The sequence below is a fragment of the Mycena indigotica genome, assembly GCF_014461135.1.
Source record: "Mycena indigotica strain 171206Taipei chromosome Unknown Mind.scaff0011, whole genome shotgun sequence".
Taxonomy (NCBI): domain Eukaryota; kingdom Fungi; phylum Basidiomycota; class Agaricomycetes; order Agaricales; family Mycenaceae; genus Mycena; species Mycena indigotica.
In genome coordinates, this window is record NW_023503010.1 from 2,899,938 (window position 1) to 2,919,383 (window position 19,446).

General features: G+C 49.4%; 10 protein-coding genes across 10 annotated transcripts; 7 read left to right on the plus strand and 3 right to left on the minus strand.

The window, feature by feature from the left end:
• Positions 1-1,923: 1,923 nt before the first annotated feature.
• MIND_01197400 (uncharacterized protein) lies at positions 1,924-3,407 on the plus strand (the record flags this gene model as incomplete). Its single annotated transcript, XM_037368483.1, has 3 exons — positions 1,924-2,024; positions 2,074-2,118; positions 2,171-3,407. 3 exons carry the CDS (start codon positions 1,924-1,926, stop codon positions 3,405-3,407), a joined length of 1,383 nt encoding a protein of 460 aa, XP_037215409.1.
• A 1,219-nt stretch (positions 3,408-4,626) lies between these two features.
• Positions 4,627-5,179, minus strand: MIND_01197500 (uncharacterized protein; the record flags this gene model as incomplete). The annotated part of the gene is made up of 2 exons (XM_037368484.1): positions 4,627-4,815; positions 4,868-5,179. The coding sequence occupies 2 exons, from the start codon at positions 5,177-5,179 to the stop codon at positions 4,627-4,629; spliced, it is 501 nt and encodes a 166-aa protein (XP_037215410.1).
• A 48-nt stretch (positions 5,180-5,227) lies between these two features.
• On the plus strand, positions 5,228-7,279 carry MIND_01197600 (uncharacterized protein; the record flags this gene model as incomplete). The annotated part of the gene is made up of 6 exons (XM_037368485.1): positions 5,228-5,291; positions 5,348-5,435; positions 5,479-6,081; positions 6,127-6,234; positions 6,285-6,856; positions 6,906-7,279. 6 exons carry the CDS (start codon positions 5,228-5,230, stop codon positions 7,277-7,279), a joined length of 1,809 nt encoding a protein of 602 aa, XP_037215411.1.
• Positions 7,280-7,291: 12 nt separating this feature from the next.
• Positions 7,292-8,078, minus strand: MIND_01197700 (WW domain-containing protein; the record flags this gene model as incomplete). Its single annotated transcript, XM_037368486.1, has 2 exons — positions 7,292-7,354; positions 7,401-8,078. 2 exons carry the CDS (start codon positions 8,076-8,078, stop codon positions 7,292-7,294), a joined length of 741 nt encoding a protein of 246 aa, XP_037215412.1.
• Positions 8,079-8,534: 456 nt separating this feature from the next.
• On the plus strand, positions 8,535-9,468 carry MIND_01197800 (uncharacterized protein; the record flags this gene model as incomplete). The annotated part of the gene is made up of 3 exons (XM_037368487.1): positions 8,535-8,856; positions 8,910-9,285; positions 9,336-9,468. The coding sequence occupies 3 exons, from the start codon at positions 8,535-8,537 to the stop codon at positions 9,466-9,468; spliced, it is 831 nt and encodes a 276-aa protein (XP_037215413.1).
• A 38-nt stretch (positions 9,469-9,506) lies between these two features.
• Positions 9,507-10,487, minus strand: MIND_01197900 (uncharacterized protein; the record flags this gene model as incomplete). The annotated part of the gene is made up of 5 exons (XM_037368488.1): positions 9,507-9,581; positions 9,628-10,046; positions 10,091-10,253; positions 10,301-10,313; positions 10,360-10,487. 5 exons carry the CDS (start codon positions 10,485-10,487, stop codon positions 9,507-9,509), a joined length of 798 nt encoding a protein of 265 aa, XP_037215414.1.
• A 2,096-nt stretch (positions 10,488-12,583) lies between these two features.
• Positions 12,584-14,424, plus strand: MIND_01198000 (Zinc carboxypeptidase; the record flags this gene model as incomplete). Its single annotated transcript, XM_037368489.1, has 10 exons — positions 12,584-12,766; positions 12,817-13,215; positions 13,268-13,360; positions 13,411-13,478; positions 13,538-13,597; positions 13,647-13,653; positions 13,703-13,937; positions 13,988-14,132; positions 14,183-14,267; positions 14,314-14,424. The coding sequence occupies 10 exons, from the start codon at positions 12,584-12,586 to the stop codon at positions 14,422-14,424; spliced, it is 1,386 nt and encodes a 461-aa protein (XP_037215415.1).
• A 173-nt stretch (positions 14,425-14,597) lies between these two features.
• MIND_01198100 (uncharacterized protein) lies at positions 14,598-16,031 on the plus strand (the record flags this gene model as incomplete). The annotated part of the gene is made up of 6 exons (XM_037368490.1): positions 14,598-14,792; positions 14,840-15,088; positions 15,129-15,417; positions 15,463-15,625; positions 15,673-15,925; positions 15,975-16,031. 6 exons carry the CDS (start codon positions 14,598-14,600, stop codon positions 16,029-16,031), a joined length of 1,206 nt encoding a protein of 401 aa, XP_037215416.1.
• A 493-nt stretch (positions 16,032-16,524) lies between these two features.
• Positions 16,525-17,334, plus strand: MIND_01198200 (uncharacterized protein; the record flags this gene model as incomplete). Its single annotated transcript, XM_037368491.1, has 2 exons — positions 16,525-17,170; positions 17,219-17,334. The coding sequence occupies 2 exons, from the start codon at positions 16,525-16,527 to the stop codon at positions 17,332-17,334; spliced, it is 762 nt and encodes a 253-aa protein (XP_037215417.1).
• A 66-nt stretch (positions 17,335-17,400) lies between these two features.
• Positions 17,401-19,427, plus strand: MIND_01198300 (BPL/LPL catalytic domain-containing protein; the record flags this gene model as incomplete). The annotated part of the gene is made up of 4 exons (XM_037368492.1): positions 17,401-18,539; positions 18,585-18,949; positions 18,994-19,189; positions 19,241-19,427. The coding sequence occupies 4 exons, from the start codon at positions 17,401-17,403 to the stop codon at positions 19,425-19,427; spliced, it is 1,887 nt and encodes a 628-aa protein (XP_037215418.1).
• Positions 19,428-19,446: the final 19 nt, after the last annotated feature.

Below are 19,446 nucleotides of genomic sequence, written 5' to 3' on the forward strand. Positions count from 1 at the left end.
TGGCATAGCCCGACCTGAACCCTGACAGTCAGGGTCAAGGTCAGGGTCAGGGTCAGGGTCAGGGTCAGGGTCTGAGTCAAGTTAAACAGACCCAGACCTGTACCTGTGCTCTATCATACAAGTGGTAAGCAGTGAACAGGAGGGGGAAATTCACAACAATATAGTGTTAATACTATTTGAGCCAGGCTAGCCCTAAACTAACAAAGCTAATATTTTGGGAGTATTTCACCTTTTGTGAGTCAACTATTATAAATTTTGAATAGGTTTGAACTGAACACTTACTCAATCAATGAAGCTCTACTACTATGTGCAATATGGAGTCATTTGGTTGACTTTGGATTTTGAAGTCAATTCAATAAACCTTGACTTGTAGTGAAAGTCTGTGGTTTTGTAATCAACCATATCAGGGTTGAAATCAAGTTTGTAGAATTTGGAAATACCTTTCTGACCATATCCAACTTTTGATGAACAGCCTAGAAACCATCAAGTAATTGGGTTAACAATCTAATAGTCAAAATGAATTTTGTAATAAAGTCTGTGGTTTTGTATACAATGAACTTTATGTTGAATACCAGTTTATAGGCCCATTGAACACCTTCCTGCTCATATATAACATGTTAGGAACGGATAAGAACTCATTAAGATATGACCCTACCACTGTTTTGAAAACTCAGGGTTGGGTCAGTAATTTGCATTTTCTGACTCAACCATTGACCTCGAAGCATAGGTCTAAACTGAATAGTAACATGTATTAAGGGTCCCTACAATCTGGTAACATTTATTAGAAAGTTTATGTAAAGTCATTAGAAAGTTTGTGTAAAGTCATTACAAAGTTGTTATCCCATTCATGCTAATTATGTATTTAAATATGTAGCTGAAGACTGAACTTGTAGGGTCTACCCGGAGATCAGACCCTTGGGGTTGACTTGAGGGTTAACTTGAGGGTTGACCCTCAAGTCACTGATATACATACAATATCTCTTACAATTTCTCCAATGTATATACTGACAGTTTTAATCACAATTTCTGGCATGAATAAATTTGAGATTTCAACAATGATTTCATTGTACTGTAAATCTACAGTTTCAGCAGTGGAGAAATGTAAATAGAAACAAAGAGAATCTATGTGCATTTCTCCACTGCTGATTTCCTTTGTATCATCTGTGCTGAAACTGTCAGTGAAATCCTTTGTTTCACTGTCAGTTTCGCCACATTTGATATGCGTGATATCATGACCAAATATATGTGCACAGATATCAACCATTTCAGGCATAGTTTCAGTCCCATAGATAGTTTTCATCTCAGACTGCCTAAAACTAGTATATATTTGACTAAAATCATTCTCAGTTTCAAAAATGTATATTTTGGGCAAATCTCCATAGGTTGATTTGGTTCTAGATTCTACCAGAATCTAGCACAGTTTCTACTTCAAGGGATATTTTACCAACTCTGGTGTGAGTATCGCAATTTATTAGTCGAGTCAGCACTGGCACGTGTGATCGCACCAACAACAGTTGAACAACTTGTTTGTGGGCTCGTGTGAGTATCGCATCCGAGTCATCGGTTGTTCATGCTATTGTTGCTCCTTTTGTCCACGCCAAAGAAGATCATACAACAAGAAGCAATCTCGATTCTGTGGTCGGCTGGTAGCCTGGTAGGGACTTGAAATTTATTGGTTGATGTTCAACTTGAAATTGTCACACTGGCAGTTTCGTGCCGCTAGCAGTAGACTATACCGCTCCGACTACTAGCAGCATAGGTCATGGTTTCGCACAGGTCAGTGGCAACTACTCGTAAACGGGTCACGGTCGACACTCGCAGCGCGGCGCGGGTCTGGGCGAGCGCCTTTGTGGACCTGTGCCGTGACAGGCGATGACTGTCATTGTGACTTTCGGCTCGCCTACTTAACTCAAGCCTTCATCTATGTTTTGGCAACAAAGAGCTCCACGTATACGTCTGCCCACTACTCAAACGCAAAAGGAATCTGGAGTCTCGCTCTTTCATCGCAGAGGAGCCCGCCACATGTACGTCACTTGTCGAAAGATTCCTAGTCGGGGGGCCAATGAGCGATAGATCAGTTTACCAGCCCACTCGGTCACAAATGGCTTTGGATACTAGGTACCTTTCAAGGCTCGTTGACCTCGTTTTGGTTTGCTTGACATTTCTTGAGGCATGCAGAGTCGGTACCCCATCAATATTCCGAGGGACAGATGCTTCAACTCAGTCTCTCATTGTCGAAAGCGTCATCTCCTCAAAAGATCTCTGTTCGGGTTTTGCAGGCGTTTCGCCCTTTTACATTCAGCCAGGTGGTTGTCGCCGAACCTCAAAGTGGTTTTTTACCACTCCCTCCACGCTTCGTCATCAAATTCAGCGATCCGCGACATATCCCTAACAGAATCCCGTTAATGCGCGAGCTGGACCAAGAACGCAGCACATCCCCGTGGTCACCAAGATTTCGCGATTTCTTTACAACTCATCTGCGCGAATTCCGCACGAAGCGTTGGCCGAACCATTGGAAATGCACGGGCGCCACTCAGCCTGTCACGCGAGAAGAGCGAATGAACAAAGATGAAGACTTCTACGACGATTGGTTGGCTGATCGTGAAGGGACGTTCTGTCTATGGTCACAAGAAATGGACCACTGGGAGCAAACTTTCGAGTCACACTCCAATGAAATGGCTGTCTATCACGCTCTCGAATCGCTCCAGGGGCGTTCTATTCCTCGCTTGATTGGTAGCGGGACGTATAAGCCCCCAATTTATGGCTTTGACGACCCACTTTTGTCAAGTGTTCCGTTCCTTGCACTCGAGTACATTCCTGGCGCACGTCTTGATCATATACAGCTTGCGGCTACAATATCCCCCAACCCTTCGTCACCTCCGCAGATCACTCCTCCTAATGCGAAGCGCGCTGCTCATGCCATCATCGACGTCGCTCGAGCTATCCGCAACCTGGGTGTAAACAATCCGGACTTTGCAGCAAGGAATATCATTTTACGCGATCTGGATCCGCTTCGTCCCGTAATCATCGATTTCGGCCTTGCTTCAACGGCCGAAGGGCTGGCCATGAATCTGCAGGACATTCGGAACGTCCTGTATGACATTAAATGGAACATCCCGTCCCCTTACCGTCTTGGCGTTCAAACTCCACACCCTTACGTTGGTTATGCCCCTCTGAACGGCCCTGGTTCTGACAGGAAAATCGACATTCTCAATGCCTACTTCGAAGAAATTGCACAGGGACCGTCTCATATCCATATTGACGAGGAGACTGGAAGGCAGTACGTATGGGAGGCTCCACGATGGCGACTCAAGGAAGGTGTCAGGACTTGCGATGAAGATGTGGAGTGGGGTCGCACTGAAGAGGCCATTAGATGGGAACGCATCGGGTACCCGTACAGGATGTAGTCCTCAGGATGAGAAGCAGAACGCAGTAGCACTGTCACAGATCCCACTAGTTTGTCATCGCAACTTGTTCTCGCTCCCGACCAGATGCTATTAGTTGTTATATTATGATACTCCGAGAAAGCTTAGTTCCACACATGTTCCGCATATATCCCCCAAACCTCATTTGAGAGCACATCTGTGTAGTCGGCAACATCCTTGACTCGGCAGCGTCCTTCTTTAGGATCTGGTCTCTGAAACAGTCGTCAAAGACAAGGTCGAAATGTGCGTGAATTGGGTCTGGAGGTCTTGACGCAATGAAGGATGGGATCGGGTAGAGTCTAGACAGGGAGTGCCGTGTGCTCGACATCGCTGGGCAAGACTGAAAGTCATCAGTGTTGTTATAGAACACAGGTTGCAGCAGAACCCACATCGGTCGTAACAATCCAAGTGCCCCGCAAAGATAGCCCGGTATGCACCAGACTTGAGTTTCTATTGAAAGAGATTAATGTAATATTAGAAAAGACACGATTTGCAACGCACCTTGCCTATCTCACGACTCGGATCTGCATCCCAAGTATCGCCATTTACCGCTACAGATCGCGTTGAATCCTGCAGCCTTCGCAAACATATTAGAGCTCGATCATAACGCGAATAATAGCACTCACCTGCTCAACTTGAAGAAGCTTCAGTGGCGAAATACTAGTCACGGTAAAGACCCATGTGGTTGTTGCCAAGCAGCAGCAACACGAATGGCACCATCTTTCCCATCCCCGTCCCAGCTAGCAATACATAACATACCGGGTCCTCTCCCGGTGCTACAGCCTCTGACACGTCCGGTAGGCCGGGCGCTTGAAAGCTGTCTCGAATTTGGCTTGGATGTTCTCGCGCCATCCATCCGAGTTGTAGTCGTAACGTCGTTGGTGAAGGTTGCCAAGCAAGATAGACTTATTAGCAGCGCATCTGTGGCCACGCCTGTTTTCGCCTCCATCATTACACGTATGACTGTCTCAGTGTCTGCACTGAATTGTATTTGCTTATGTCAACAATACTTAGCAGCTTGGGTGGGATCCGTGGTCGACTTTGGTCCGTAAGTAGGTGCTGGGTTGTACAAGACGGTTTTTCTGTAGCTACGGGCAGAACGTTTGATTGCACAATACTAGTAACCGCAGTGAACGCAAGTGAGAAGTTGTGATACGCAATGAACAAACAAATAAATAATGAAACATCCCGATGTAACGAGCTACTGTGTGGCCTTCTGATACTCGGGGATGGCCTCGTCGACATCGCCGTCTTTGGTGGCCACGTTTGGTCGTCCGAGGATCCGGAAAACGTTGGGGACTTCTTGTAGTAATGCGTCCTGCGTCTTCTCCTCGGTGGCGCCCATGTGCATGATGAGTTGGGGCCGCGAGAGCATGGACTTGGCGAACGGCTGGGGGAAGGGTCGGTCAAAGGTCGTTGGGGGAGGGGGAATGTGGGCTTACATTGCCGTCGTCCCATGCTTGCTTTTGAGGAACCCGGTCTCGGCGGGTGCGACGCCTGATCCAGAGCCAGACAATGGTGATGCTGCCGGCGATGGCGAGTATGATGGCGAATATCAGCAGAATATTAACCGCCGTGGAGGAGGGGCTGTCCGTCGACGGAATGATGGTGGGCAGCAGGGAGTTGACAATGGCCACCCGTGAGGGGGAGGCCGCCGCGGCACCAGCTACATTCGCAGGCTGGGCATCGAGTGCGCCGAAAGGGTGGGTCCAGTTGTTGGTGGTTGGCGCGGTGGGGTTGGTAGCGGGGGCCATGTCTTGAGTCGCTAACCTTCATAGCGGCAGCTAGCGTGCATTATAAGCATGTCGGAGCAGTGGAACATCCGCACTGGCATCCGAGTCAACATCCGCGTCTTGCATTGCGCGGGTAGGTTCTGAGCAGTCTGAGGTCGAACTTCCGGTTCGCGATCACGCCTGTCACAGATCAGTCACGGCATGCGGTTGTTTGGATGCGTCTACTTTACTTCGCACTTGTCTCTGTCCAACTTCTGGGGACAACAGCTCAGACCTGGTTAGAGGCTCCATTTGGTTGTATACCGCTTAAAACCTTGAAGGTGCAACAAGAATTATCTGCCTGGGCAACCAATCGTCCCGCCAGGCGGGCGATTCCAATACGACCAAGGGACTTCACGGGATCCTTTACTGGTCTTCAGATGCTCGCCAATTATGACCCCATATATTGTGGGGGAGGATTATGAAGCTGGGATCCTTGTTGAAGCTTTCACGACACACTCACTCCGGTATCACAATGCCCGGGCCTTGTCGTTCCCTTTCTCCACCCTCCAAGTCTCGATCAGCGCAAACAACACTATTCTAGCGCGCACGAGCATCGAAGTCAACTCTTCAGCCGAGGTGTACTTCCCGCTTCTCAACCTGAGTCATGCACCGCCAACAGCAACAATCGATTGTCTCGGGAGTAGCAGCCCATCCGGCGACGCGCTCGGAGCGTCACCACAAACCTTCCATGCAACTACAATGATATCATACTTACCCCGACCGCTGGGCGGGTCGGTCACCAAACGCGACGGAAGAACTGGGGCGCTTCTACTCCAAGGCCAAACAGGTTATGAGCCTGTTTTCCCGTTCGGCTTTTACACTTCCTTCGACGGATATCTGGACGCCGATCTTTCTTTGCTCGATGATATCAAGGCACAAGGGTGACCAATAGTATACCCTTTGCGCGATCCTAACTTGATTTCAAGCTTCACAATCGTCCACCCTGTCCCGACCTTTGGTGATCTTGAGGCCCTGGAACGAGTCCTAAATAGGATGGAGGAGCTTGGACTACTTTTGGTTTACGACATGCGACAGTAAGTTCGCCGAATGAGTACACGTATATGACTTACAATTTGGCATCAAGCACATACAACAACCCCACCAAGCTCGCAGCCGAAGTTGCCCAGATAAAAAATCGGACCAATTTGCTCCTCTGGTACACCGCGGACGAGCCAGACGGGACAAGCGAGCCTCCTGAAAGCACCCGCCGCGCCTATGACCAGATTTACTCGCTCGATGGCGGATACCATCCGGTATCCGTCACCTTAAACTGCGCCGACTACGAGTTTGCGGCCTATTCTGGGGGCGCAGACGTGATCATGCCCGACACCTACCCCGTCGCCAACAACGCAACCTGGTCGATGAAATACAACACTTCGTGTTCGGCCGATTTCGGGTGTTGCGGGTGCGACAACTGTGTGGGCCAACTGGAAGACATCTCGCAGCGCCTCGACGACTATGCATTCAGACTGGATGTCCTCGGCTGGACGCGTGCCAAAGCGGTTTGGGCTGTCCCTCAAGCTTTTGAGGACAAGAGTGCGTTTTGTGTGTTTTTCTTTTTAGTCAGCCACGACCTGCACAGATTCTGGGCCCGCCCGCCCACTGGCCGCGAGTTCGCAGCAGAGGTCATACTGAGCGTGAACCATGGCGCGCGGGGTACGCCTTTTCGTTTTCTTCCGTCTTCATGGACATTGACTTCTTATAGGAATCATGCCCTGGATCGACCCGACAACCGAAGATATCAAGAGTGCTGCCTCGGCGCTCGCCAGGGTATTCAACTCTGCAGAGGTTAAAGAAATCTTGTTCAACCCGCAAGTGCGCTTCGAGCAGTCAATCCGAGACAGGGTGGATGTGGGCAAATGGAGTGTGGCTGGCGCAACGTTGCTCATGGCAGCAAACCCAAACCCACACAACACCACTGTTTCGGTATCATGGTCAGACGGAGTAGAATCTCTGGTATACGATGGAGTCCGCCATCGTCTCAGTGACCAGCAACTTGAATTGCAATTGGAGAGTCTGGGATATGGAGTATATCTTTCGAGGGCAAACAGTTTTGTGGTTCAGAATCCATCGCTATGAGATACAGAGTGTTTACGTCCTTAGCCACGCCGTCTTTGCGATCTTCTTCAGGCGCTTCTGCTCTTTGAATCGTTCCTGCACCTCTAAGTTATACGCCAGAAAAACAGAATGATTTGCTCACCAGATCCTTCTTGCTTGGACGTTTGCGCTTCTTCCCGCCCGCCTCGTCCTCTGCCGCCTTCTCTGCCGCAACACTCCGCTCCCAAGCATCGACATCAAAAAAGACAGTGCTCATCCGTTTCGCCCTTTCGTATTCAGACATGTGGTCCGGCGTCCGCCCATCCATCGCCGTGAACTGCCCAGTCCGTGCATTGAAACGCGCTTGGAAGCTTCCCGCAGGCAGACCAGCCGAACCGGAGGCAGCTAGTGATGGGTCCAAATAGGCCAGAGCGGGGTCGATACCCTGGGCGAGGGCGGCAGTCTGCATTGTGGCATATCGCGGGTCAATATTCGGTGTGAGACCCAGTTGTTGAGCGGCAACTTGCTCCTGGCTCGTAGATGCCTCCGCTGTCGGTGTTGGTTGCAACGGGTTTGTCCAGGTCGTCTCCTGTGTCTCGGTATTGTAGAAGTAGTACGCGTTATGCTGCGGAGAGTATATGGCTTGCCACGGGGTCGAAGAGGTTGCAGCAGCGTCTGAAGGAGACCCTTGTGTTTCCGCTCCAGTCTCGGTCTCGGTCTCGGATTTGGCTTCGGATTGAGACGCTTCACTCGTCTTTGGTACCTCTGACGACGAGGAGCCTTCCGCCGTGGTTGCTTGTGTGTCTTGCTCGTCTCGTTCCGGAGTGCCCGACTTGGACATGGTAGTCGAGAAAGTAAATGTCACATGTGACGGAGACACGTCACGACCAGTCACGCCGCGTTTTCTATGTTTTTCTCTGCTACAGTATGTAGCCTAATGCCCAGCCCTCCATGTGTGCTCTCGATGTGTCAACCTGCACCCAACTCCAAATATCAACTCTGCGTTTGTCCCTTACAAGTCATGATTGCCTGCCCCATCACGTGTCTGCGCGAGATCTTGAGTCTTTCTCATTGCTTTCTCATCTTCCAGGTCCAAGATTAGCCTTTTTCTTGCTGAGACTTCGTCTCTGTCAGGCGGTTATAGCTCTGCCCAATCTCCGGCGCCGTCTGACTCAACCTCCCGATTTCTCAAACGGACCTTACTCAGCTGAGCACGCAAGACTCGATGCCGGATCGCGACTTCCGGCCACCTTAAATACGGGCTCCACCTCTGAAAGAACCGCAAACCCCAAATAACATGACGAACACTACAGGAAATCTTGCCTTCTACGTGCCCCCAGCTGACGGAGCCCGCGCCTTCCAGAACGTCAATGCAACAACGGAAACTGGTGTTCGAGCGAGGAACTTCACTTTGGAGGAGCATGATGTCCCGATCCACGATTTGCGCGGCCAAGAATCGACGGCGACTCTCGACACGGCTGGCTTTCAGCTTTTTCATTCCCCTGCCAAACATACTGCCTTCACCAGTGATGCCGATATTGAGCGGGAGTACTATCCGGAGAGTATAGAGCTGATTAAACGGCTGACGGGGGCCAGTCGTGTCGTTCTGTTCGACCACAGTACGCTGCCTTGTGCTGTCACCGAAGCCAAGCAAGCTAATGAAACACTCTAGCTATTCGCCGGCGTCGTCCAGGGGAAATCGACGACTCCCCAAACAAACGCCAGCCTGTGTCGCAGACACACGTTGACCAGACTAACGCCTCCGCTGTGGCGCGTGTCCACCGCCATCTTCCAGCCACGGATGTGCCCGAATTGCTCAGCCATCGTTTCCAGATAATAAACCTTTGGCGGCCAATCAGCCATCCAGCTCACGACTGGCCCCTTGCCCTGTGTGATTTCCGCTCCGTGGACCCAAAGAACGACGTGCTGCCTGTAGCACTAGTCTACCCTGACCGCGAAGGAGAAACCTTTGGTGTCAAATTCAGTCCCGAACAGCGGTGGACGTATTTCTCTGGAGTAACACCAGAGGAAGTCATTCTCATCAAATGGCAAGCTTAATTCTTCCTCTCGCATACTGCTTGTGCTCACAGATATCCAGTTTCGACTCTAAGCAAGACGGCAGTGTCGCGCTATTCACGCCTCACACAGGCTTTAGCGACCCAAACACGCCAGAAGGATCTCCACTGCGCGAGTCCATTGAGCTTCGTGCTCTAGTTTTCTACGACAATTAACACAAGTGTAATCCTTTAGTGTACAACATAATCCATTCTTACAACCGAGTACTTTCCCATCCACCTTTCAAAGCAGCAAGTGCAGATACCAGCGACAAACCAGACGTCCAGATCTAAAAGTAATTAGCACCTAATTCATCACCAAACATCTCCACCGACCTCGTTCTTATATATACCACCAATAACGGACCAATGCAAGATCACCGGGAGACGGACGACATTCGAGATAAGCGCGTAGGTAAGATGGAACTTTCGTTTCGCTATTTTTGCGCGCTCAGCCTCATCTTTGTGGTAGGTGTGTTTACGCAGGAGGGCAATCAGGTCGTGTGCTTGTTCAACGATTTTGAAAGCGGTAAACACCAGCCAAGCACGCACACTCCAGAGCTGAGCAAACAATGCGTCCTTGGGAGAGATGCGGAGAAGGGGCCCAGAGGCGGGGGCAGAGAAGAAAGACACGTATTCGAGGGGGTAGAAGACGAGCATGGAAAGGCATTGGATGCGGCCAACGTTGAGTATCAGTCGCGACGCAGGTGGATTGCGTTCCAAAGCCGATAGAGCTTTAATGAAGTAGAGGATGTCTGATAGAATAAGCCATATTTCTCGTAGGGATTGAAATACACACTAGGGAAGCCCATTATTCGCCGCGCCGCGCTAATCTGGCCCGCAAACTTGAAAAGACCTTCCTCTGTTAATGAAACAGGTTTGGGGCGCTTGCCGGCGCGGAACTGGAGCTGGGCGCGATAGAGGATGAATGGCGCGATGAATTTGGCCATATATTGCGTTGCCTAAGCGAGATTCAGCTACCGAAGAAACTGCGCGTAAAATGGCCAACCATGAGGAATTTACTGAAGAGTTTAGGTCAGCCTGTTCATACGGAAGTATAAGACTCACTCTGTGCCTGAGTAGGTCCCAAGAAAGCGAACAGCATGGTCAATTGTTTCTGACGGTGGGGTATTAGCTCCAATGAAGCCGAGTAACGCGTCGTCAAGGGAGAATTGCTTCGTAGGGCGGCTCGACATGGCAGAGACGAGTAAGTCGATGACCCTCAGGTGCGGTGGACGAGGAAGAGTGACACTGACAGACGAAAGTCATGTCCAAGGGCAAGACAGGATATATGTTATCAATGATACGGTGACGGCATCACTGATTTATTGATATATGTGCTCGTTTTCCTTCTAAATGTGGTAATTCTGGGTACAATCCAATGCTGAGGTGTGGACCGCATATTTCGCGCTTCATGTGCGACTCGTATATCCATATTTGTAGTATCACATCTTGCCCACAGCATAAGAAAACAGTCAAGTGCTTATTGCTGTATTAGCCATTTTCGGTAGATGGAGTTCAAAAAATTGCGCGAATTCCATCGCAACAAGCCAAGGACAGGAATCAAACTGAAGAATTTGTCTGACAGCAGGATAATTTAACCGCCCCACTGCGTTACATCGCTCAAAAAGCGTCGTCGCCGACTCAATCGAGGTTGTGTCATCGGCGTGAGTGGCTTCGGGCTCGCGGAAGTGAAGCTTGGTCTTGATCAGAATCAGTTTGCGTGTGTTCACCTTGGCCTTTGTGACGAGCCCTTGACGCCCACTTTGTGCATTTGGCCCATGCACGACACTTTAAATGACAGTATCCTCCTCCTCTTTGGCCTGGGTAAGCTCTGGCTCGCGGAAGCGTAGTTTAATCTTGGTCGGAGCCAGTTTGCGGGTATTCACTTTAGCCTTTGGGAGTGAGCTCGCAACTTGGATGGTTAGCGACACTGTTAATTAATTGATATTTGGCAGTCGAATATGAAGAACTTGATGCACCAGGAGAGATAAGTAGTGGCATAGCCGATGCCAAAGAACTGAGTCATCAAGTATTGATGTTCTGAACCCAGTCCGATACTTACCTACAAGACCATATATGTAATATTGTACGAATTTTCGAAGCAATTCGTATGCTGACAGTAAGAAGAGCCGCGGCGGCCAAGGCCCAGAGTGTTACACTCTCGATGAATTGAACAAGCGAAATTCCGCTCTTGAGCTGTATGAATGTGGTTTTTCTTGCTGTGAGCATAGACACTGAGGAACGACTTGCGCATGATGACCGGTTCAGAGAGCTATGAAGTCAAATAGACACTAAATGACCTTGTGCCAGCGAGGTAGTTTCATGGGATTGGATTATTGTGTTTGCCACTAGCACTGTCGCTCTCGGTGCAGGTCAACGTCAACGACAGAGTAGTTTGATGTCACGTGTACTAGTACAGCAATGTCCGCCTCACTGCAACCACCGTCAGGAGCCCAGCGACTTTATGGCTATTGTGGTGTTAACTCATCTCACAACTCGGATCGCCAGGATCGTCGATCCAGATAGTCTTTTCGCCTCCTGGTGGGGCGGCGAACTTTCAACTGGAGTGGGGTGGTAAGAGATGACTGGTTGGATTGCGACCGTAGACTGACGGGAGTCTGCTCGTGTCTACTTAGCAGTACTAGTTGCCTATCTTCACACATGTAAATTACATGTAAGCCTGTGAGTAGTAACGTGACTTTTCGCAATTTCCTCCAGGACCCGTGCGAATCCCTATTGAGGTAGGATTCTGAAAATCATCCTGGCCAAAATTTGTCCGGATTTTTGGGACATCGGCCTGGGCCTCTCTTGTCCGGATTTGGATCAGGCATACCGAAAATCCAAAAAATTTGTCCGGATTCCGCTTCAACCTCAATTTTTTTCCTATCACACTAAAAGTAGGTAGAAAATGCGGAGTAAAACAGTAAAACAGTCTTTGCCGGATATTCTCAGCCTAATTGTTGGTTGTCATGGGTATATTAGAAACTAAGTACTTAAAGTAGTAAATGACCTCAAGTCTCGTAGTCAAGAGTCCAAATCGTGCTTTTGTCCGGATTTGCGCTCAGACCTCAGACGTTGTCGATGGTCTTGTCCGGATTTTAGATCAAAGATGTCCGGTTTTGGCTGAAATTCTGTCCGGATTTTGGTCACACCTCCATCAAAGATTCCAAAAATTTGTCCGGATTTCGGTATCCTACCTCAAGAGGGACTCGCACGGGTCCTTTTCCTCCCCACCCTCCATCTGGTTGTTTTCTATACCGGTACCTGGAACCGATAAATAAACGCTCCCATGACTTACAGCGCGCTTCGCATCGCGCTTCTGTCTCTGCCGTGCCTCGCAGCGGCCTTTGAGCAGCAACAAGTTTTTGATATCACCGCAAATCCACAAGCCCAACTCGAAAGGGCTGGTATTCTGCGGCGATTCAAGCCACAACGTTGGGATGCACTCGAGGAAGTGATAAAGACAGCTGAGGTGTGTACCATTACTCCTCCTTGTTAGGATATTTATGCTCACACGACCAGACACACAACCTCGACATCTGGCAAATACACACTGGAAATGATCCCTACGTCGACGTATTCACCCCTCATTCGATTCCCAACCTCCCAGTAACACTTTTAACCGTTCCACACACAACAACCAATATCACATATCCAACCCCGCCGTTTGCAAGAACACAGCAAGAGTGGGATCTTTCGACACTTCAAAACACCACCTTTCATAACGAATATCACTCGCAGTCAGAGGTTGACTTGTTTTTGCGCAAGCTTGTCGAACTTCATCCACAAACCGTGTCACTGGTAGAGTTGGGGCACACGGCCGAGGGGAGAGAAATGCTGGGACTCAAGATCTCGAAGGTGGCGAACACGACCATGGCCAAGTTGGGCTTCGTCGTGATGGGTCCACAACATGCACGGGAGGTATGCTTTTTCTAGATGTGATGTGAAACTACTGGGCATTAACCACCAATAGTGGGTCGCAACCTCTACTGCGCTTCATTTTGCCCATTCCTTGCTAGTCAACAGCTCAGAATCCGGCTCTCTCAGCTATCTCCTTGATACTTACGTCGGTTATTTGCGTATCCTCTATTCTCTTGCGTTCATGCTTCTCTCTAGGACTTTCACATTATCCCTTCTCCTAATCCTGATGGCTACGTTTATACCTGGGAATCGGATCGTTTCTGGTACGCGAACGGCTTATTACCCAACCACATCCAAATACTATTTCTCTCTCTCTCTCAAGGTACAAGAATCGTCAGATCGTTGGCCCAGGTGCAAAATGTATTGGGATCGATATGAACAGGTGCAACTTTGTTTTTTTAAGCCTATTACCCTGCTAAACGTTGTTTCAGAAACTGGGTAAGCCTCCACTAACTTTGCTTTCCCATCAAATGACCATCGTCTCAAGGGCTTCAAATGGAAGGCGCATTCCGACAGCCCACTCTTTGACGCTAAGAAGAAGAAGAGAAAGGACAAGACCCCCGCTGACCCCTGCTCGCATTGGTACCCGGGCCATCGGGCATTCGAAGCGGCCGAAGTCAATAATGTCGCCAATTATCTTACGAAGATCAACGGGGCTGGGAAGGGTGCGGGTAAAGGCGGGGTTGTTGCCTTCGTTGACTTGAGGAGCTATGGTCAGATGCGTGCGTATTGATGTCTTATTCCTGTCGAGCCCTAATTAAGGTGTCTATAGTGGCGGCCCCATACTCCTATAAATGCAATAAACTACCCAAAGATGCAGAGGATCAGATGGAGGCACTTCATGGAGCAGCGCAAGCCGGGAGAGCTGTCCATGGAATGGGCTTTAGCGCTGGGAGCCTGTGTGAATTGCTTTATACGTTAGTCTTCGCCTTTCCCATCTATTTTTTCAGCGGTTTGACGACATCAGGGCTCCTGGAAATATCCTCGACTATGTCTATAGCACGGGAAGCATCAAGTATACCTATGCCGCGTTTCTGAGAGACACTGGAACGGTTCGTTTAGGTTCCATATTGTACCTGCTTGCTTACTACGCTTCAGTATGGTTTCGCATTGCCCGCAACGTGGATTCGACCGGTGGGGGAAGAGACGGGCGAAATTCTTGCTTATCTCGCCAAATTCATAGCAAGGCAGCGGGGAATCGAGGTTTAGGTGCTTTATTTGGTCGTGGAAGATGTACGATAGGTGCTGCTCTGGTCTCACTCTCGTCTGTATTCAAAATTGTACTATGATACCCATATGTAGGGCTGTATTCAAAACACGTACTGTGATTGTCGCTTCACTGCCTGCTAACTGCGAACGCAATCAGGAGGTGATGTCACACCATGTCTCTTCGTTCCTCCTCATTTGAAGGCTCAGGCATTGCAAAAGAGCTAAACATAGAAGCAGTTGCTACGCTCATAACTGAAATTCACGAACAATGGCTCGTCACGCACATCCCCGACATCCCCAACATAACCGAAAAGCTTGCCACCCTACAAAACAAGGCTATTGAAGCCGCCCGGGTACAATTCAGCAGCGTGAGTACTAATGCAAGGCTTCTTCACAATGATTATTTCTTCCTCAGAACTCCCACCCGTTTACGGACTCTTCGCGTTTCTTGAAGGATGTTTTCCAAGAAGGAACAGGTTCACAATTCATAACCATTTCGACTGGAACAGAGACTATAACCCCTTCATCAACATTGTCATACCCTTCACGAGTCCTGGCCGACATCCTTCTTACCAGTTCCATCTTCAAGGAACGGGCAGCAGCCTTCCAAAATTGCACAGAATGTCATCTTTGGGACAAACTCAGGAAGCATGCCCGTATAGAAGTGAGTCTATACAGATTCTTTGTTCTTCTTCTTATCCCAGCTTAGCGAGAGGCATCGATCTCTCACTGATCCAGTTTTGACAACCGCGGCAGCGATTTGCCAAGAGATCATCGCCGAAAATCAAGTCATTGACGAGGACTTGAAGGAACGTTACGCACTCCAGGGACCGACAACCAAGTATTCCTCAGGCTCATCAAGTGAACCAACCGATATATCTGCTTGGGTCGTATTAGACCAAGAGGTCGCCATCCCGTCTCAATGTGTTGCCACAGGCATCAACTTCCATGGCACTCTCGACCATGTCATGACAATCGTCAATGCAGAGGATGGTGGGTATTTGTCTAGAGAGTGCATACATACTGATTCATTATCAGCTTTGGCATGTATCAATGCTGGCCAACGTCTCTCAATGGATTCAAGTTATTTGCCAACCAATATGGCGTTGAATGTCACCGAAGCAAAGGCGATGGACAGTATGAACGGCAAAGCGACAAAAGATCAAGTCCTGAGTGAAGGAGCAGCGGTTTGTGTATTTACGTAAGCCTGTCCACTCGATAAGCAGTCATACTCACGATTGACTCCAGTCGCCGCAATGCAGTCGTCAATGCGCTTACAAATGGACTACAGTGGCGCTTTTATTTGATACGAAAAACCCCCCAATCGCAATCCGAGACACCAAAAGCTGACGATATGACCCCATCACCAACAAAGAAGCCACGACGTTCAGATCCACAGTCAGAAACAAATTCAGCAAAGAAACCATTCACCTACTCTGAAACCTTCAATCTCAGCGTCATAGACAACCTCGAACTTATCCTCAAACTTCTTGTGCTCGCAGTAAGCTATCATGCCCTGCACCATTATTCATTCTGACATAACTGACCAGACAATCGGCAATGCAAATGATTTTGTCGAACTCGTCAAGTACTGTCGCAAGTCTTGAGTAACAAAAGGTACTGCTCATATTCATGATCATCTTGGAGTCAAAGATAATCATATAGGTCGACAGCTGTGGGCGTTGAGGCGATGTTAACGTCGAGGCGGAGGTCGCAGGCTGACGACAGCACGGGAATTATCAAGTATACCTACAGTATGCCGCGTTTCTGAGAGACACTGGAACGATTCGTTCAGGTCTCGATTACTTACTAAGCTGCTAGTATGGTTTCGCAACGTGGATTCGACCGGTGGGGGAAGAGACTGGCGAAATTCTTGCTCATCTCGCCCAATTCATAGCAAGGCAGCGGGGAATCGAGGTTTAGGTGCTTCATTTGGTCGTGGAAGATGTACGATCTGTGCTGCTCTAGTCTTACTTGCTCTCGTCTGTATTCAAAAGTTGTACTATGGTACCCATAGGGTTATATTCAAAACATGTACTGTAATTGTTTTTTTTTTTCGCTTCACTGCACTTAGCTAATCAACGAGCGCCGAGGTCACGCATGCAATCTCGCCTTCTCCCTTCATCCTCTCGCGCTGGTCGCGATATGCAATCCCTTCTCAATCCTCTTCGTTCTCACAACTCCCGCAATACTACCTCAGACTTATCTCCCAAACCACCCAAGAAAGCTGCTTCGTTTCGCGCACTGTCAGTCTGTGAAAATCGACCACCACTATCTGGTCCATTCTTCCCTTGCGGTTCAACTTATCTGAGTGTTACCTTTCCGCCAGATTCTCACCAAAACCAACCGGCTCGGGCAGACTCTACTAGGCGTATATCGTCGCGAATTCGTTCTTCACTTTCTAAACCTCACGCTAAACCCTCGCCACTCGCAAGAGACACTTCAACGTCTACGCCTACGCCAACACATTCTGATGATTATTTGACCCCTCAACCTTCCGCTGTCGCCTGGCCTATAGTCTCGATGCTGCCCCGACCAAAAACGCGCCGAAATTCGATTACCGCCCGCTCTCGCCGCACCCCGTCGCTCTCGCAATATCCTCCTCTCCTGGTCAACTCGTCCCAGACCTCATATACGATAAAGATTTGTCTACCAACCACCATTGCAGCAGAGATGGTCACCATATGCACGCTCAAAGGAGACAAGCTACGCGTCGTTGCGGATGCATGGCATCTCGAGTCTGATTGTGTGTTATCTTGCCCTTTATTTCTGTTTACTGACCAACTATCGGTAGGCCATTACGAGTGGGAGATCGGATTTCCTCCAAGAGAGGTTGATATGAGTAGCATTTGTGCAAAGGTTGAGGAAACAGGCCTCGTTATCAGGGCCTCTCGTCTAGATACCACATAAATTTGATCAATTTGGCCAATTTTTGTTTGGTCTTGTTTGCCCCGGCCCGAAGAACCGCTAGTTGACATGAACGTCCTTGTGTATGCGGGACCCGAAGTTGTCCAGACCTCGCTTGATAACACCCTTAAAACCTTGCGTTCCATTCTGCTCCCCTTCTACTCTGTGCAGTCCATCTCACAAAAGGCTTTAATTTCTCAGCCCTGGCAAAAAGGATGCGCTCTGCTTGCTTTTCCTGGATGTCGCGACATGTTTCTGTCCAAAGCCTCACCAGAAATTGAACGATATGTCCAGAACGGCGGCTCTTTTCTCGCATTTGGCACGGGCTCGCATTACTCTTCACGGGGTCTGGATCAAGGCATCCTCAATGTCGCGTCAGGCAGTCTCTCAAAAGACATGCTGCTCCGATTTTTCGATAAAGGCTCGGGCAATACGCTTTACCCGAGCTTCCAACAGGGTTCAAATAGTGCCGCTGCTCGCGCTGTCTCCATTAAACCCACCGCAATCGCCGACCGAGTTGATGGGCTTTGGCAACATGCGCCATGCGAGTTTGTCGGCACGGACTCTGACCAGGGAAACGTGCATGTTCTCGCGCACTACGACGAGGGAAGTCGAGTCGCTGGTGCCCTTTATAAACTCGGGAATGGCAAAACAATTTTATGGGGCCCATCACCAGAGTATTCGTTGACCGAGGAGCCTTTGGCGTCGATATCGAGCCTTTCTCCCGCAGAAATCGATATTGCGGAAACAAAACGTCTAGCAATGGTGCGCGATACGCTCGTACTCTTAGGCCTACAACTACCCGAGTCTACGACCACGATTCCACAACCACTACCCCAATTCTTGGTCTCCCATTTTATGAAACCACAACTCGTCTCCCTTGTTACAGATGCTCTTTCTGTCAGCCATAAGTCTGGCGCCTTTGACGATGTGAACGATCAATTTCAGTTCCATAGTTTTGGGGACAGCGAGGCTTTGCTCAAGACAGCACGAACCACCGCTATTCCTCCGCAACCAAAGCACATAATTGTGTGTGCCGACGGACAAATTCCTCCACAGGAGCAGACGCCGTTGTTCGACTTGACGCTTTTCTTCAACGCGTTGTCGGCAGCGCGAAAAAGACTGGGCGTCGCGGATGACCAATGCGGCTTTGGAGACGTCATCCTCTATGGCGAAGTCGTGACCAGCACACAAACCATGCTCGACAAGTGTGTTTGATTGGCTATGAAGTACTTTTCTTACCACAGTCCAAGGAATCCGAGATTTATGGGCTTGCTGCCAACACCGCTGCTTTCCCTGGCCTCACAGCAGCTTGCCGGTCGAGGGCGCGGCGCAAATGTCTGGCTTTCACCCGCTGGGTGCCTCCAATTTTCGCTACTGCTGAGACTGTCCCTGGCGACTTTCCCGGCAGCCAAGCTCGTATTCGTGCAATATCTGTTTGCACTTGCCGTGGTTGAAGCATGTCGGGACGAGGCTGTTTTAGGCAGTGATGGTTCAGCGGTCCGACTGAAGTGGCCGAACGACATCTACGCGGTTGGTAGAGACGGAGAGCCAAAGAAGATTGGTGGTATTCTCATTGGGACAAATTTCTCATCTGGGAAAGTGGACATAATCATTGGTACCCATCATTTCTCATTTCGACGATTTCGTTGACCCAACCAGGTTCTGGACTCAACGTGCTCAATCCACCGCCAATTATGTCCCTTTCGCAACTGTCAGAGGACGAGAGAGCGCTAAGCATGGAGCGCACCGCCGCAGCTATTCTCGTCAAATTTGAGCGCATGTGGTCTGCCTTTGTGCAAGGCAAAGGCTCCTTTGAGCCATTCATGGACTTGTATGTGGACCGATGGCTGCATTCGTGAGTGATCTAGTCATTCATCCAAAAAGCCCACCTTAATAACCTCTACAGCGACCAACTGGTTACACTTACGACCACGAAACCTCACCAACAAGTCCGTATTTTGGGTATAACGCCGGAGCATGGTCTGTTGAGGACGGTTCCGGAGACTGGCTGGTCGTCACAAGCGGGGTTTATCGACTTGCAGCCCGATGGGAATAGCTTTGACCTTATGGCGGGTTTGATTAAGGCCAAGTAGTACCGAACGATTTGAATCC